Source organism: Terrapene carolina, unplaced genomic scaffold (genome assembly GCF_002925995.2).
Source record: "Terrapene carolina triunguis isolate 2854851 unplaced genomic scaffold, T_m_triunguis-2.0 Scaffold67, whole genome shotgun sequence".
Classification (NCBI taxonomy): Eukaryota; Metazoa; Chordata; order Testudines; family Emydidae; genus Terrapene; species Terrapene triunguis.
In genome coordinates this window covers 18978237-18996115 of record NW_020664418.1, presented here as the reverse complement: position 1 = coordinate 18996115, position 17879 = coordinate 18978237, and the positions used below count along the sequence as shown (strand labels likewise).

General features: G+C 40.5%; 1 protein-coding gene across 1 annotated transcript in view; it reads left to right on the top strand.

Moving 5' to 3' along the window:
- Positions 1 to 17879, top strand: part of TLN2 (talin 2) — a 183990-nt gene that overhangs the window by 113544 nt on the left and 52567 nt on the right. The window contains exons 41-47 of the mRNA XM_024199754.3: positions 1651 to 1752; positions 3930 to 4049; positions 7048 to 7194; positions 8761 to 8927; positions 11572 to 11755; positions 14047 to 14172; positions 16609 to 16725. Coding sequence (XP_024055522.2) covers positions 1651 to 1752; positions 3930 to 4049; positions 7048 to 7194; positions 8761 to 8927; positions 11572 to 11755; positions 14047 to 14172; positions 16609 to 16725 — 963 coding nt within the window. The remainder of the gene's footprint in view (positions 1 to 1650; positions 1753 to 3929; positions 4050 to 7047; positions 7195 to 8760; positions 8928 to 11571; positions 11756 to 14046; positions 14173 to 16608; positions 16726 to 17879) is intronic.

The following is a 17879-nucleotide window of genomic DNA, read 5'->3' as shown; positions in this document are numbered from 1 at the left end:
TGATGGCATGGTCACAGTGCTTCAGTTGGCTGGAGACATAGTGCTGGGCTGCTTGATTTAATTGCATAGAGGAGAGTCATTTTAGACTACATCTGCTTTAAATGAAGTTAGCAGACTGTAATTTTCAGTTTTTGCTTTGATCATTTTTATCTCTATGTGTTAAGAACTTCCTTTCTATCTGCCAGGGTTTGTATCAAGTCTTCTGTTATGAAAGTCGTCCCCCCACCCCCCAGTTTAATATGTTTTTCCCCTCTTGGAAGACTCTTCACAACTAGGAGTTGGTTCTGAGGGCAGGTTGAATGTGGTAAACATTGCTGGTACAAAACTCTGCCATTTCAGAATTTTGAGATTAGGAGTAACTTCCCTAGGAACTTTATCAATGATTAACGCTTCATTCAGATTCCTCATTCGCTTGTTCATTTTGAACCAACCTCAAAGAATTGAAGCTTACACTTTGAATGAAGTACATGAAGGTCAAAGAGAAAACAAAACCTAACTAATACATTGGTGGTCATTTGCTATGGGGAAAAATGGGCAGTTATTTCCCTTCCCCTCGGCCAGGCTTTTCATCAGTCTATGTCTTCCATTATGTTTTTCACTTCTTGCATGCTCACTTACACACATTCAACTTTTCAGGATATAATATCCCATATAATGTTCTTTGTGCTAAAACATCTCCCTCCCCTTTCCCCCCACTTTTTCTTGAATGACACTCTGGTTGCATATCCATATGTAGAGGAGTTTGCCAATTTTAACACAAAATAACAAGTTGAAAGCAGTTGCATAGCAACCAAGTATGTGGGGCTTTCTAGGAAGAGAAATCAGAAGGATGGGTTAGCAATTATCTTCCCTTGAAGGGGAGTGTCTCAAAACTGTAATCTTTATTGTCTTGTCTAGGGTACTACCTTTTGTGGCAAAAATGCATTTAGTAGTCCTGTAAATCCTGGGCAATATTTTCTGTCATGTTGTCTTCTAAAACAAGTTAGTCTGGTTTTAGTTAATGGCGGGGAAAATGAGATGAACTTGAGGAACACAGTGGAGGAAGCCACGTCTGAAGAGTCTTTACCTAAGATAATTAGCAAGTCTCGCTGAGAAAAACATAACTAGTAAACTGGGAGTATGCTAGTCTCAAAAGGAAGGTAGGGGAAGTTTAACTTATTAAGCAAATACATTTTCCATCATCTCTTGCTAACAAAAAAAAATTTAAACAATCTTATTTATACTAGGCTTCATGTTTAATTTTACTCAGTCTCTGGCATTTTGGTGGCTGAGTGGTATACAGAATGGAAAGTTTTATGGCGTGGCCTAAAGGAATGTTATAGAGACTAATCGGGTGAAAGATCTGTCTTGTGAGCATTGTACATTCATTTTTAGATCTAATGGGCTGCAGGTCAGGGAAACTGAAAGAAAAAAAAGAAAAAGTGAACTTGGGAAGAAAGTCAGGACTTGCTGAATATGTGGGCACTAAACTGCATATTCTATACAAATGACATGAAATTAGTGATGTAAGCTACGAAGCTTTACTGTACATTTGAGCTCATTTTGTATTTAACTTTGTGTTGTGCAATTGCAGTACTAGACTGAAAAGTTTAGTAATATGTGAGTCCTTCGTGCCTGTCATTGCTTTCATGTTTTCCCCTCTCTCCACAGCTGGATGAGGGCACACCTCCAGATCCAAAGGGAACATTTGTTGATTATCAAACTACGGTAGTGAAATATTCTAAAGCCATTGCTGTAACAGCACAGGAAATGGTAAGAGAAACTAGCAAGTGTTCTATAAAATAGCTGGGTAACAACTATCGAGTATGTGCAAGAAATTCAAACCGCTGTACAGTGTTAATCTGAACCAATTCCGACTGGAGCCTTTTCTTTGTGACTTCCAGTTGATCTGTTTTGTGGGTAGGCAAAATAAGGGTGCTGACACCATTTCCTGGACTTCTTCATTGGAACCTGATTGTATGATGGACAGGAGTGCGATCTCTCTCTGGCTAACTCAAAGTACGGGGCTTTAAAGAATATTTGCTGTTCTCTTTACCTTGCTGCCCAAAAGAGCAAGCTGTGAAAACAGGAGAGAACACCTTAGGAGGCCTGTGCTGGAACTTGACAGTAACCAGAAGAGATGCCTCCATGAGGAAGAGGGTGGAGGGAATGGGGTAGAAATATAGCGTTCAGGAACAAATGAAGTGAAGCAAAAAGGAAGTTATGCTGATTACTGGGGAGAGAATGACGTTAGGAATAGCAGTAGTACAAAACTCTGTCCACCGTGTCATTATTGATCTGTCTTGGGCCTAGCTGATTTAGACTGTTGTAGACGTTGATATGATTTATACCCCCATCAAGAGAATAATACTTGAGCTGGTCTGTTACTTGAACCTGTCTTGAAACAATGGTTTGACTGTACCAGAACATTTTATGGCAGAGGATTTCTTTCCATTAGAGGCTGAACTAAGACCAACCAATTCATTTCATTAATTTGATCGTGAAGCAGTCTGTTAACACGCCACAGCTGGTTTAAAACAGACTTGTCTAGCCAGTTTTACAATTTAAAAATTGAGTGGCTATATTCCTCCTACTGTAATGGGAAAAGCCATCGGATTTGGAAGTCTGTGTTAACGGGTTCTTTGGCATGAGATGTATGTATTAGTGAAATGTGATGTCAAGTACTTCTCATGAGGCTTACTTTTTGTGAGAAACAAATGAAGGTATGTGTTGAAACTGCTTTAATCAACCCTTTAAATCATTGGAATCTTGTCCTATCATAAGTTTCTTGCTGACCTACATTAGCCCTTTGGGGTGTGATATTTAATTATTCTTTAACTTTACCCCTTAATTGAGATCAAACCTTGCAAGACAATCATTAAATTCATGAAATGAGCAATGGTCAAATCCTTGTTTTCTCTCTCAGAATTCCCGGTGATGTGATTCACTTGGGCATAAAATGAAGTGGGGCGGGATCTTTGGCTAATTAGGTCCTTTCTTGATTCTGATGATTCATACTAATGGTTAATATAATAAACTGTATTAATCCATTAGTAAAGAATACTCTCCCTTTTTTAAATATAAGGATAATATTATTGCATGCTACCAAAAAAACCCTCTACATTGCTGTGCAAAAAAAAAAAAAAAAAATTTGTTTTTCCAAAAAAAAAAAGAGAGAGAGAGAGAATCTTTGCAGGTACTGTAGTGACTTGTCATTTCAACAGATAGCAGTTAGCTCTTCTCCATGCACATTAGGAATTTGTCTAAGTCCAATTTATGATTTTATCCAAAGGCTGGAATGTCACTCCTTTCACCTGTTTTCACAAGCAGAAATGGAACAATGTCACCTTCACAGAGTTGGCAAATATTCCAGGAAAAGTTTCACTTTTTGTGCTCCCAAATCAGAAACTCTTCATTTTGTACACTTCCAGCCATTTCCTTCTTGCCCCAGAGGTCTTGCATGTTCTGTGAGTCTTAGGATCCACTTAAGATCCTTCCATTCCACATCATGGTGACCATCAGTGGGGCTGAGGAGGGTCTAGAAGAGAGTGGGTTGCTTAGCCCATCAGTGCCAAATGGAGGGGGCTGCTGTTGTGCAGTGTGAAGCACTCTTCCCCCCCTTTCTACTCCTCCCCAAATTCACCTACTAAAGCTGAGAATATTGAGTACTTCTGCAGTCATCTTCTGTACTGAGGAGTGAATTTCCATTTCTAACTGCACCTCAGTTACTTTGTGTTCTGTGGGTGCCTAGTTACTGTGGTTCTAATAAAGCATGTTTGCTTGTCTTTTCGGCTCATAGAATTCTAGTTGGAAACTGAATTGCTAAGACAGCAGCAGGTACCCTATCACCGGTGCTGCAAAAACATACTTGTGTGCTTCTAGGCAGTGTGGAGTATTAACAAGCTGGTTTTATGCCTGTCATTGTTTTATTGCTTGTTTTCTTTTTTCAGATGACTAAGTCGGTTACTAACCCGGAGGAGTTGGGAGGACTTGCATCACAAATGACCAATGACTATGGGCATTTGGCTCTCCAGGGCCGAATGGCAGCAGCTACAGCTGAACCAGAGGAGGTCTGCAGTTTTTAGACCTCTAAACTCTGAATGCACGGTGTCAACATTAAGTATTCTCTTGCACTTTAAAATAGGGTGGGAAATGGGGTACGGTAACCAAAGACAGTAGTCCTCCCAGTTGCTATAATGCAGCTGCAGTTATCCCCAAGTCTGAGTCTTCTCTTGTGCAGTCAAATAGAAAATAGGGTTACAACCTTCTGGTAGTAGGGGTGTTTTCTCTGAAACATTTCTGAGATCATTTAAAATGAATACAGTAAATATTTTCCCAGACAGGAAAATTCTGTTTACTGTACCTCAGTCTTGTCAACCATCTGTTTGTCCAACATGTAGGAAGACAGTCTCTGTCCCATTGACACTGGAAATATTGGGTAGTAAGACACATGGGGTGGGATTTTCAGAAGGATTCCATCTGGGCCTAACATTGCATTATAGGCCCCATTCCATGGTTTCAGATCTGGAGATCTGTACTCAAACCTCTCTCTCTCTTCCACCAGATTTCATGTTTGGGCCTATCTGTCTTAGCGCTCTATCAGTACCTTTTAAAAAGAATCAATTCAAGCATACAGCACACACAACTAGATAAAAGCTTTAATGCTATTATTTTCTCTGAAGGGATGGGGGAACTAGTAGAAAATGTTTACATTCCATCTTGTTGGCATAAAGTCCAAAATATTGCCATCTTCGTTTTCATCACAGTTGAATCGTAAGTCAGCCACTGTTTGCCATTACAGTCCCTATATATCTTATGTAGGCTATCTAATCTACCCATTTTGCACCACTTTCACTACTGTGGTATATGACCACCTGTGAAAAACATCTGTAGTTAGATATTCATTTACAATACAGACACAGCCTGGCACAATACTGTGTATGTATATATACACGTAGGCTGTAACATGCATTCTGTTGCAGCATTGCTTATGCAAAGTGTATGTGAATGAAGAGCTGCGGAATACAGCAAAACATTTTCTATTAATATTTAAGTTTTTAAACAAGTTTGTTTCTACCGTTCTTATCCCTTTTCATCTCACTTTTTGTGAAATGTCTTGGGCACTAGTTTTCTGTTAGGAATGTTACAAATTAGCAAATATTAGAGGCCAAAGAAAGTAAGCTTTTAATTTCTAAAAGTGTGTGTGTTCACACCACAAGCCAAATTATAGGAGTTGCTCACCAAGTCAGAGGACAGAAACATCCAATCAAGCATGAACAACAACTCAACGTCAATCATCAGATATTTGAAACAAATTGCTTGCAACACTCCACAGACAAGAACTGTTCTCCAGAATAACTGGAAAGTTTCCAACTGCTTGCAGGCAACCTGGAAACAGAAAATTGGAGACATTTCTCTAGTTATTCACTACAGATCATTTCCCCCAGTCTCATGATTTGATGAATCACATAAACATACTTTTTTCTCCTCTCCTCAAACTATTTCACATATACCAGGGGTTCTCAAACTTCATTGCACTGCGACCCTTTTTCTGACAACAAAAATTAATACAGGACCCCAAAGCCTGAGCCCACCTGAGCCCCACCACCCCGGGTGGGGAGGCCAAAGCCCGAGCTGTGTCATCCCAGGCTGGGGGACCGAAGCCGAAGCCCAACGGCTTCAGCCACAGGCAGGGGGCCTGTAACTTGAGCCCTGCCGCCCAGAGCTGAAGCTCTCTGGCTTTGTCTTCGGCCCCGGGTGGCAGGGCTCGGGCTTCAGCTTTGGCCCCAGGCTCCAGCAAGTCTAAGCCAGCCCTGGCAACCCCATTAAAACGGGGTCCCGACCCACTGTTTGAGAACCGCTGACATATACCATACTGCACTGAGAGGGAGATTCAGAGAGATAATAAGAGGAAGGGAATGGTCGTTGTCCTCTTTCTCCATCATGTGTATGGTACTCAGGGCATGATTAAAAATCTTTGAATCAGTGAAGATGACTGCTTTTTCCCTATTGATTCTTAGACTGTTGGTGTTTAGCTCCATTGGCCAGTTACAGTATCAGATTATCAAGACAAAAGACCTTCAAACAGCTTTTGACTTATTTATTACACCTCCCCACTGACAGTTCACTTGAGTTTTTTTAAATATTCTTGGTGCTGAATAGCTAAGTCAAGGTCAATGGCTTATATTCATCATGGGTACTGTTTAGACATACTGAACATTCATTTATGAAAATAGTGCACATTAACGTCAGCTTTAAGTAGAAATAATTTCATTGTTGAAACTAATAGCTGCAATTCCTACTTACGTATTAACCAAAATACACACACAATTATATGTAAACGTATGTAGCAGTACTAAAACTAGCATTGGTTCGTATTTCTCAGACCACACAGCTCAACTCCATTTCAAGATTAATAGTAAATCCGAAATAGTGATGCATTTAGAGGTATGTATAGGTTTGGCTATTTTATAGGGATGTGCTAAGTATTGGAGAATAAATGAATATCCAAGAACTTGTGCTAGATTCATCTGTGAATGAAATTGAGGTACTCAGAACTAAGCTTACATACTCCTCAACCTAGTTTGATCAGAGTGGAGGAGGAGCCTGTATGCCTTGAGGTCAGCTCACTCTGAGAACAAGCAGTTCATTTTTGCTTTATACCTTGGGCAATGAAATATTACAGCACGGAGGTGTACACATTTTTGTGACGTTTCTACTATCTTTTAGAAATACCTAAATTAGACTTGGGTAAATTCCCTATGCTAATCATGTAAGACATGTCCAGATTCTGATCCCCTAACTCAGGTAAAATAGTATTCCTCCTTCATGAGTAGTCCCATTGAAGTTGAGGGGATCATGTGTGGATTAAGATGCTACTTAGCATGAATAAGGGATGTCAGAATCTGGCCCTTATTTCTGATCTTTGCAGGAACTGTAGTGGTGGGCAAGTATTTGCAACAAAAATTGTGCAAGTTTTACAATGTTTCCATTTATACAAAGCCTCAACATTCTAAGCACCTTCTTTGTCTCCTATCTCCTCTTCCCCACAATTTGTTGCCTATCTAGATAGGGTTCCAGATCAGGACTCGGGTACAGGATCTTGGTCATGGATGTATCTTTCTAGTACAGAAAGCTGGAGCTCTACAGATTTGCCCTACGGACAGCTACACCAAGAGGGAGTTGATAGAATGTGCTCGTGCTGTCACTGAAAAGGTAAGATGTCCCTTGTTGTTTCATAGATTCAAAAGGGATCGTTGTGATCATCTAGTCTGACCTCCTGCATAACACAAGTCATAGACTTTCCCCCAAATAATTCATAGAGCATATCTTGTAAAAAAAACATCCAGTCTTGATTTAACAGTTGTCAGTGACGGAGAATCCTCCATGACCCTTGGTTAAATTGTTCCAATGGTTAATTACACTCTCAGTTAAAAATTTACGCCTAATATCTAGTCTGAATTTGTCTAGCTTTAACTTTCAGCCATTGGATCGTGTTATACTTTATACTTTTCTTAAATTATGATGGGGTTTTCTCAGATTTCATCATTTTGAAGCAGATACACTGTGAACACTGCATAGCTAGCAGAGGGTGGCTGTTAGCAGAGTGTTAAAATTCAAGATCCAGTGACACTTCCCATGAGATGGGGTTTGCCCTATAGCCCTTGGCCAAGGTTCGTCCCCTCCCCACCATCCCTCTGGTGTTAGTGTGTCTCACTTGTTCACCTGGCTGTTGCTTTCCTTCCCAGCAGTAGCTTCATTTCAGTGGTTCTGATATATACATATTCCAAACAAGTGATTTGGGATAAAAGGTGCTATTGCAGCACTTACACATCCACTCTTGGGAGCCCAAATTCCCAGTGTCTGCCATGTTGCTAGGCCAGAATAACTAACTGAAGATACAAACTACGCTTCTCTATTTGAAAGACACACTGTAGTTTGACATAAAATATCATTTTGATGTAGTGATCTGTTATGAGATGGTGGCTGTAGTACTGCTACTAAATGAATACCCCCTAAGGGAAAATGGAGTAACTACTGCGCCTCTTAACCTCTTGGCATAGTCTCACAATATGGACTTGTGCATTGCGCCAGCATTTAGGGTTTCGTTCTTTATTCTGAATCAGGGATGGGGAGATCACTGTAGCACTGAAGCAGAAGAGTGGGAAGAGCTGTGTAGTGTGGGACAGCACTGATTTGTCTTTTAAACAAGTTTCATGACCAAGTTGAGTTGCCAAGAGCTTCAGTCATCCTTGTGATCACGTTACTGGGCAGCACCATAGATTGCTGAAAAGTAATTGTGACACTGAAATAAATGCACCAACCTCCTTTATTGCTTGTGCAGAGTACTGTAGGATAATTGGAATTCTTATTTATTGTAGCTGGGGGAAGCTTTTCCTTTCATTTAGATATTATGGAAGATGAGTGGTTACACTATTGATTGCAGAGTGTCATTATTTATATGCAGAGCAGATGCAGTTAAGGCCTCCATGATCCGCTCATTTATTGTGTATCCTGCTTGATCAGGAGACAGCCTTTTCCTACTGTGAAAGACAAATGCCAATAGCAGGCTTCCTTCTATGGAAAAACTAATCAAACCTGCTAATGTGCAGATAGAGCAGGCAGGGGAAGGGAAAGGGAGAGGTTTATCGTAGATTGTGAAATGAGATCACAAAATGAATTGCACCTGTTGATTCTCATCACAGGAGTTAGTTTAACTCAGAAATCAGTTCATTATGCTTTGTTTTAATGTGACCCTCTTTTTTATTTTTCTGTTTCCAGGTTTCCTTAGTTCTGTCTGCCCTTCAAGCAGGAAACAAAGGTACTCAGGCTTGTATCACTGCAGCCAGTGCTGTGTCGGGGATAATTGCAGATCTGGACACAACTATCATGTTTGCTACAGCTGGAACCCTTAATGCTGAGAACAATGAATCATTTGCGGATCACAGGTCAGTGATACCAAAAAAGCTGGTGGAGGGGGCTGGCTGCAAGAAGGAGGGCAGGGGGCAATAGATAAATGTCCTGCTAATGGCAAACAGAGGGAGTGGAGATGCAGTTTTCCTGCCTTTTCAAACCCCTAATAATGAAGCCAGATGAGCAGAGGAGCAAGAGAGAAATAGAAAAGGGTTGGGGTCAGTGCTTCAAAAGCTGGATAAAGTAGCCTGTATAGTAAAAGCAAATTTCATTTTGACCATTTATGTGGGAGAAGAAATTTTAAGTTATAGCTGGATAATTTCTCAACTGTTTCAAAAGAAAACCTCAAAGATCAGTTTTATCCAAATTTTTTAATAAATCCATTTCTATATTTCATTCTTACTGATTGTTACACTGTGATCCTATATGAAAAATTAACTGTCCATGCATTCAAAGAGAAATAGTTTTCCGATGTTTTTTGCAAGACTTGTATTTGACTTTATGGCTTTTTCTTCGTGGGTTACTAAATGCACTTGCCCACTGCTGATGTTGGAGATTATTAATGGAAGAGATGCTGTAGTGTCAGTCATTCTGTCATTTGGTGAGATGATGACACAGGTTTCCTTCTGATAGTGTCAGATATAGGATGAGAGATTTGCAGCATCCAGGCCATTATTCTCCTCATATTAAAAACCTGATTCTAATGGTCAAGACTGAGCTGTTGCCTAACAGCACAATTGGCCGACACTGCCAGCATTTAACTCAGTACAGTGCCAGTGGCTTTGGGAGTATGAAAAGTGCAATGCAGCCCAAATTATTGCAGCTTTATACAGTAAGAGTTAGGGTTCATTTTTATCATCAAATAATAAGTTTGTTAAATGCTGTGAGACAAGTGCGAAGACAAGGTCCTGCTTCAAAGAGCTGAACATTGAAATGCAAGATTGGAATGCAAAAAAAGACACAAAGGCTGAGCAGTAATGATTAGCACGTTCCTTATTTTGTTACCTAACCTATCACTTCTTTGAAGGGATGTCTAGAGATTGTGTATGTCCTTTCAGACCATTTGCTAAGGGAAGGGCTAAAGCCTTTATGCAGAGGCTTAAATGGAATATGCAAAGTGTGTATATATTAACACAGGTTGGGATGGGGGGAACAAAGCAACAGTGTGGTGTCCATGTACACTTTGTTGGACAGTTTCTCCTCCTTACAGTATATCTTAATATTGTACCTCAAAACTTACTTTTGCTGTTAAAAATAGCAGTCTTGTTTGGGAAGGAGACAGATAAGCAAAGAGCTCAAACAGAGTTCAGGGAGTTAAAAACTCAGTATATTTTGTGTATTGCATTATAAAACATAATTCAATTCTAATTAAAACTTTCTTTAAAGCAAAAACCCAAACTGCTGTCTACTGTCTCTTTGCATTCAAAAGGTATTACCTGCTTTTTGCATTGTGTCTGTATTTTATAATCTTTAATTGCGGTGGGAAGTGCAGCAATTGATCTTTTTTCAGTAAAGCTAGATAATCATTTTGATTTCCTTCTACCTAAATGAGTAATTGGAGTAAGAGAGTATGCATGAAACAGCTGCTATGTAAGAGCAGACTTTTCCAAATTCTGAATATATGGATTTAATACTGTGCACTTCCAACATAATTGAAGATTGCCCCATTTCTATAAAAAGAAACATACTTTCCAACTAGTATGCTCTCATGAATTATCTTACCACAGGCCTTGTTTAAACTGGAGTTTAAAGGTGTGATGTTGGCATGTGTTTGCCTTGAATTCTACATTAAACTGGTCAAGATAAATCCTAGGAGAGAGCCTGTACTTAAACTCAACCAGTTGCACATTGCAGTGTACCTTGTCTAGACCAGATTTTTAATGTGTGTTACCATGCATTGGCTAATGTGCTAACATCACACTTTAAAATCCTTGTTTAAAGAAGTTACAAGTTTTTCCCTCCACTATATCTAGCAATCCTGAGAATTCCAATTGCTGGGTTTTGTGCAGGTTTTGTTTATTTCTAGGCTTACTCTTTTTATGTTCAGTAAAGCATAAGGGCTGTGGGTCTGGCAGCTCTCAACCCTTCACTTTTGTTTTCTAACCTTTTTTCTGAAGTTCAGTACTCACCATAGTTGACTGGATGGTCTGTTCTTTCCCCTGAATATGGGGGCAGGTGTTGAAATGTTTTAAATTTGTCTGCCTGAAGAGTTTGTGAGGAGGGGGAAAAAAAAAAAAAGATATCAGTCATGTTTTCTGCAGCTTCTCCCTTTCCCATCCTCCCCCACAAATCCTTATTTTCTTTTCCATAGAACGTGCTGGTGGAGGTTTGACAACTGGTAGTTACAGCATGGCTTGGCTTAATCTCTCCACATTAGGACCCAGTGCTCCCTCCCTCTCCCTATTCCCATCTCTCATTTCCTTTCAAGAGGAAGTCATTTCATTGAGTCATCCTGAGTCTGGTGTGTTGACAACCTGAAACGTAATGCATCTGTTCTGAGAATTGCAACCTGACTTTGGCGTTGTCGCTAGGATTAGCACTAGTAGACACTGGTATGCTGACCTACATAGAGCCCTTTGTCTATGTAGCACTTTCTCTGTTAGTCAGGACAATTTTGAATAGCTGTTTTTTTTTTTTCCTCTTCTCTCTTTCCCCTCTCCTGCTTCCCTTTTTTCCCAGGGAAAATATCCTGAAAACAGCAAAAGCTTTAGTTGAAGATACAAAATTGCTCGTGTCTGGGGCTGCCTCAAGTCAGGATAAACTAGCCCAAGCAGCTCAGTCATCGGCTACCACCATCACACAACTAGCAGAGGTGGTAAAACTGGGAGCAGCCAGCCTGGGATCAGATGACCCTGAAACACAGGTATGAGGGGCTGTGGGAGCAGAAAATAGACCAATGTTTTTAGTATTTAAAGACATGGAGAAAATCACAGAAGGGAGAACTCTGGAGGTACAGTGTAATTTTTTTTTAAAGTTTCTTTCAGTGGAACTGAGGCTTCCAAGTCAGTTAGACACTTATGAAAATTTTACCCACAAATAGCACAAACCTTGCACTGCCTCTCTTGAATGATTCGCGGTTGAATCAGGCACCTCCCCTCTTTGAAAAATAATACTGCAAAAATGGACAAGACTTGGTATACGGTGTCTGATCCCTCCCCCACCAGTTTTGGAATGTTTTTTTGCAAGAATATTCTCCAATGCCTCGTTTTTAAATGGCTCATCATGGAGCTTCCCTTGGGAGACTATCCCATAGTTTAATTGAATTCACTGCTAGAAAGCTTTTCATTGAGTTTAAGACCAAGCTAAACACCTGTTGTTGTTTGTATGGTGTGAACTGTATTCTAGAACTTCACAGATATGTCTGGATTATTTTACTCTCTTTTAAGTCATTTAATTCGTCAAAGTAGATTCAATTAAACATTTAATTGTTGTTTGAATCCTGGTGAAATGTGGGCTGGTGTGTGCACTGTAGATGTGTCTGTGTTAGTAAGTTAATTTGAAAATGTCTGTCTGTTTGAGGCACTGGAAAAAATGTGTATCTCACTCTCCTCTTTGACCTCACATATGATCTTTGTTCCAGTGTCAACTTCCAGAGCATTCCTCTGTGGGGGAATATTTTTGAAACTGAAAGTGTTTGCTTCAGCAGCAATTTTTTAATAACTTTGTATTTCAAACTAGCAACACTGGGGAATTTTAAGTATTTATTACACTTCCTGGCTTTGTCTTCAAGTAAAGACTGACAATACCGGTTTGCCAGTAAAAACCACACAGCACTAGCAATTATTTATTTGTACCACTTGTATATGTGGTGTGATAATCCATAGTGGGGGGTGGAGGAAGGAGTTCAAATTATAGTTTTAAGTATAGTATGTGTCTGAAGGTACAGACATTTTCAATATCTTCTGCACAAGGTACCAAGATACAAAATGTAACTTTTTCATATAAGTTAAAAGCTCATTTTACTCAGACTGCTGAAGCCACAGAAGCATGAAGTTAAGTAAGAGTGTGTGTGTGTGTGTGTGTGTGTGTGTGTGTGTGTGTGTGTGTGTGTCCATTGTTGTGTAACACAGACAGAGAGAGAAGTGAGCGCTGTACCAATCTACATTAGGTCTTAGGGTCTTGTCTTTTCCTCCTTGCTAATCAAAGAGGTTCTGAGTTACCAAAGCTTGAGTAAGCTTTCACAAGAAAGTGAAGATTCTAAATTGGCCATAGATTGTAATAAACTGCAAACAGGCTGAACTGAGGCAGTGCTAAACTTTTTATTTCCTATCCATTACTGAGAAGTAATAGATCCACGTATCTTTTTTTTTCCGGAGCTGTCCCATTTTCCATGCATGTTATCACTTTGAAAAAGGGTAGAATTGTGCTGATATCACTAAACCAAAGTAAAAGGTTGAAGGTATCTGACCACATAGCAGATGAGCAGATGGGGAAAAGGATTTTGGGGGAGAGAGTTATTCTGATGTTTCTTGGAAATAATTGTGCTCATGGGGAGGGGCATAAGACTTTATTTCCCTTGTACTTGGTTTGGGACGCAATTTACTTGAATTTGACTGCTGCTGACTCTAACCTCAGGCAAGTCATTCATCATTTAGTTCCTTGGGGGCTCTTAGGAGACTAGGCTATATAAAACTTCCTTTTCCCTGAAGTGGAGTGTTTCCCTTATGTCCAGGGCATACCAAGTACGTTTGATCTGCTTACGTCTGTCAGAATAGTAGCTGACGTCACAGTAAATGGGGTCATTCTCCAAGGTAGGATCAAGCTGTAAGTTCGTACCTAGTTTAACTGCTCCCATTCTATTCCCATGCTGAACAGAACACTGAGGTGAATAAGCCCCTCTTTGGGATATGATGGGAAAGAGAGAAATACTGCCTTAGAGAACCATTTAATTACAGGAGACAGTAGCTGAATTGGGTTCTGAACATTGTATAAAATACTGTACAGATAAACACAGCTTTAGCTTATGCAGGAAACTACATGTCGTTTTTTAGCATTTGTGCATACAGTGTCTTTTTCTCTCTTAACACTGTGTACCAACATTTGCTCTGTGCTTAGCAGACCCCTTCAGTGTACATCCTGCCCAAATCTTCCATCTCTGGGCTGAGGTGAGATGTGATTGCACTAACTTCACATCCAAATTTCTCATTCTTGTAGGTTGTACTGATCAATGCTATTAAGGATGTTGCTAAGGCCCTTTCTGATCTCATTGGTGCTACAAAAGGAGCTGCTAGCAAACCAGCAGATGATCCATCCATGTACCAGCTCAAAGGTGCAGCTAAGGTAGGTAGTGCGATAGCTCTCCCTTTTAGAGAAGTTTAGAGCTTATCTCAGCTTCTGTTACAAAAGTTGAAAACATTCCTTTGCTTATTCCTTGCTGTTTGCTTTGATGTTTATTTAAAGAAATAGCTAGCATCACTTCGTTGCTAGAATTTTAAAGACTGGTGGCAGTGAATTCTGGTTCACTTCAGTCTCTCATTTTCCCTCTGTTTCATCTGTATCCTACTAACTTAAACTAGACGGTTTATGATTGGTGGAAAGCTGGATAGTATCGTTCATGTCAGTGCCCGTAAACATAATATCCGTTTTCTTAGTCATCTCACCACAGCTAGTTAAAGAGTTGTATTCCTTCTGACAGGCACCTCTGTCACTCTGCAAGCATATGTGTCTGGAGGGAGGAGGGAGGTCGCTGGTATATTCGGGCTACAAGACTAAAAGTTTACCCTATAAAAATGTGTACTTGAATCCTATAGCAAGGGTAATGAACAAGTAATGGGAAGTCCACAGTATAAGCATCCAGCTGTTAAGATCCTGACTTTGACTTTTCAACTTTTAGAAAGTGGTCTGGAGATCTCAGACAGGCTTTCTATAAAATGTAGTGTACTTCGATTGCATTTCTCCCAGGCCATGCTTCTAAACGGAAGTGTCTATTGGTCAGAGCACAGAATTTGGACAGCTTCTGCCACTGTTTTATTGTGTCACCTCTTTGTGCTTCAGTTTTCCCACATCTGAGATCTTTGTGAAATTTGCTTCACAGGGCTCTTGGGGCTTAATGTTTGTAAAGTGCTTTGAGATGCTGAAATTTGGGCAGTATTGGATCTGCTTCCAGATGATCAGGTAGTCAAAGTGACTTTTACGCATTTGCTTGGCAAAGAGATTTTGCCCTTTCCCATCAAATGTGGACCTGCAGTGATTGATGCCTCAGATTGGATTACTGCAATGCACTCTGCGAGGGGGCACTCATCAAAGACCATACAAAGTTCAGCTACTACAGAACAGTGTCTGCTTGCTTAACTGGTTCCCTTTGCTTTACAGAGCTCAATGTGATTTGAGTCCTGGTTATCTGAAAGCTTACCTTCCTCCTTGTGTTCCATCTGAAGATCTGAGATGGGCTTAGGTGCTGTCCTAAGAGCATCTGTACATCTACAGGCTGGAGGGAAGATGTGGCCTTAACTTTGGAACTTGCTTACTCTGTATGTTGGAACCAGTGTTTGACCATCAGGGCATAAGTCAAGGCTAGCTACAGTATTGACTCAGCCTTTTGTCTGAGGGGGAAGTCATTAAATCAAGGTTTGGGTTGATTTCCTGAGAGATGGTTGACTTCTTTTCAATTGATGATGGCAGTTGTGTGTTTAGTTTTACAAACTGTGGTTTTACAAACTGTGCCAAGAGAACGTAATAGTGCCATTTCATGAATTAGTAAATAATGTGCCTGGTCTCTGACAAGGTTTTTTGAGGTTATAGTTTTGCGTATGTACGGTAATGGAGGCAAAGGAGAGGGCACTAGTTTCTATATGTTAGAAACCTGTTGACTTTTAATCTTTCTGTAGGCAATTCATACCAGATGTGGAGAAGGGATTCTGTTAACTTGAAATTGTATGATAGGTAATGTTATAGCATAAGTACTGCTAAGCAAAATTGTATGATGAGGTATGTTATTGCATAAAGACATGCCAAGGAGTGCCCAGAGACACAGATCCTAGGACTTCTGGAGAGGCGTTCCACCCAGACTGCCTGTTTGGAACTTTGGGGGTTTGAATCTGACAAGTGATCACTTGGGTCCTGAGGAGAGAGGGATCAGGATCCCGGGGGGGTGGGTGGTTTGGGAACTAGACACGGGTCAGGAATGGAAGCACTGCCAGGCCCTTGTAAGATCATGCTTTCCCTGTAGAAGCACAAAATAGAAGGGTACTGAGTGCTATTGGGACATTTGTTTTGTTTACTTTGGTTAAGTGAAGTTTTGTGGTCTTTCAAACCCAGAAATCAGAGGCATAGTCAATCGGTCAGTTTGCAAGAGATCTGCAGGGCCCTTGAAATAGTTAGGAAAAGCAACCAGGTTCACCTGATACTCACAGGCAAGTGTCCTCAGAGGAAGCTTAGAGGGGTAAAAGGGCTGAAACCCAGAGACACTGGTGTTGAAAAAGGTTTGTGCCCAGGCATGGGCGAGTTGTGACACCATGCACTCATGTTTAGGAAAGCACCACTATTCAGTGAACCTGGGTGTAACAATCTAACTTCAATAGGGATCACTCATAAATAAAAGCCTGTCTATAGGGTTCACTCTCAGCTGTTTAACCCAAACTGTATATAAAGCTTGTTGTTCCCTACAAGGATTAATAGTGGCTTCATAGCTTGATGTTCCTTGAATCATGTTGGGGTGTCTCCTAAATGTGGGAGAAGGGAATGATGTATTTTCATCTCTCCCTCTCTCCATTTCAGGTGATGGTAACCAATGTCACATCACTTCTGAAGACTGTTAAAGCAGTAGAAGATGAAGCTACTCGAGGCACAAGAGCTCTCGAGGCCACGATTGAGTGCATCAAACAGGAACTCACGGTAAAGAATGGAATAATTGCACATGGCAGCTTTCTAAAGTACACTCTTAAAATCAAATCAGGCTTCACTGGAGGTGCCTCCAGGGATGTTTTGGCTGCTCTGTTGTGAGTTAGAGGCGATATGGTCCCTACCCACAGCTCTCAACACACGATTGCATGTCACTTCAACCTATCCACTTCCACATGTCACCAGTCGCCCTTGTTAGGCTGTATTTCTCAGGTGTGAGATGCTACTGTCATGAAATACGCTTGGAGAAACTGGTTCTTCATTCCTCCAGACATGAAACTTTCACTGTAAATGTTATTTTCTGAGTCAAATGTTCACCTTTCATTGACCTTGGTTTGTAAATGTTTCTCCAGTGTCAAAGAGCAGCACTGTTGGCACTTGCACTTTGAAACACATCTCCATTTTTTCCTTTTTTCATAAAGCCACATTACCAGGATAAATGACCTGATAACTGATATTTCATCTGAGCAGAAATTACATGTAGCACCGAATTAGATCTTAAACCAAGAGGGTTATTTCCTCCCCCCTTCACAGTACAGTTTTCTGACCCCCCCGCCCCAGCTGCTGCTTCAGATGCTCCTTTTGTAAACCACTGGTGAGTGATGTAAATTAATACCTTGTATGTTTGAGGAGGCTAAAATATCCTACCTTGCTTAGTAAAATAACCACCGCACATATGGAGAGAGACTGTACTGGAGAATACTTTGTTATATAATTTGTGGACTTAGTGTTCAATAGCGCTATTGACACAACCTTGTCTTCTTGAACATTCCCATTGTGGCAGTCCCTAAGGGCTCCCTCTGTTCTGGCTTGTTTTTCACTGAACATAAGAACGGCCATACTAGGTCAGACCAGTGGTTCATCTAGCCCAGTATCCTGTCTTCCAAGAGTGGCCAGTGCCAGATGCTTCAGAGGGAATGAAACAATAGAGAAATTATTGAGTGATCCATTCCCTGTCATCCACTCCCAGCTTCTGGCAGTTAAAAATTTTCCTATATCCAGAGCATGGGATTGTCCCTTGGTAATGAGTTCCACAGGTTGACTGTGCATTGTGTGAAGTAGTACTTCCTTTTGCTTGTTTTAAACCTGCTGCCTATTAATTTCATGGGTGACCCCTGGTTCTTGTGTTATGTGAAGGGGTAAATACC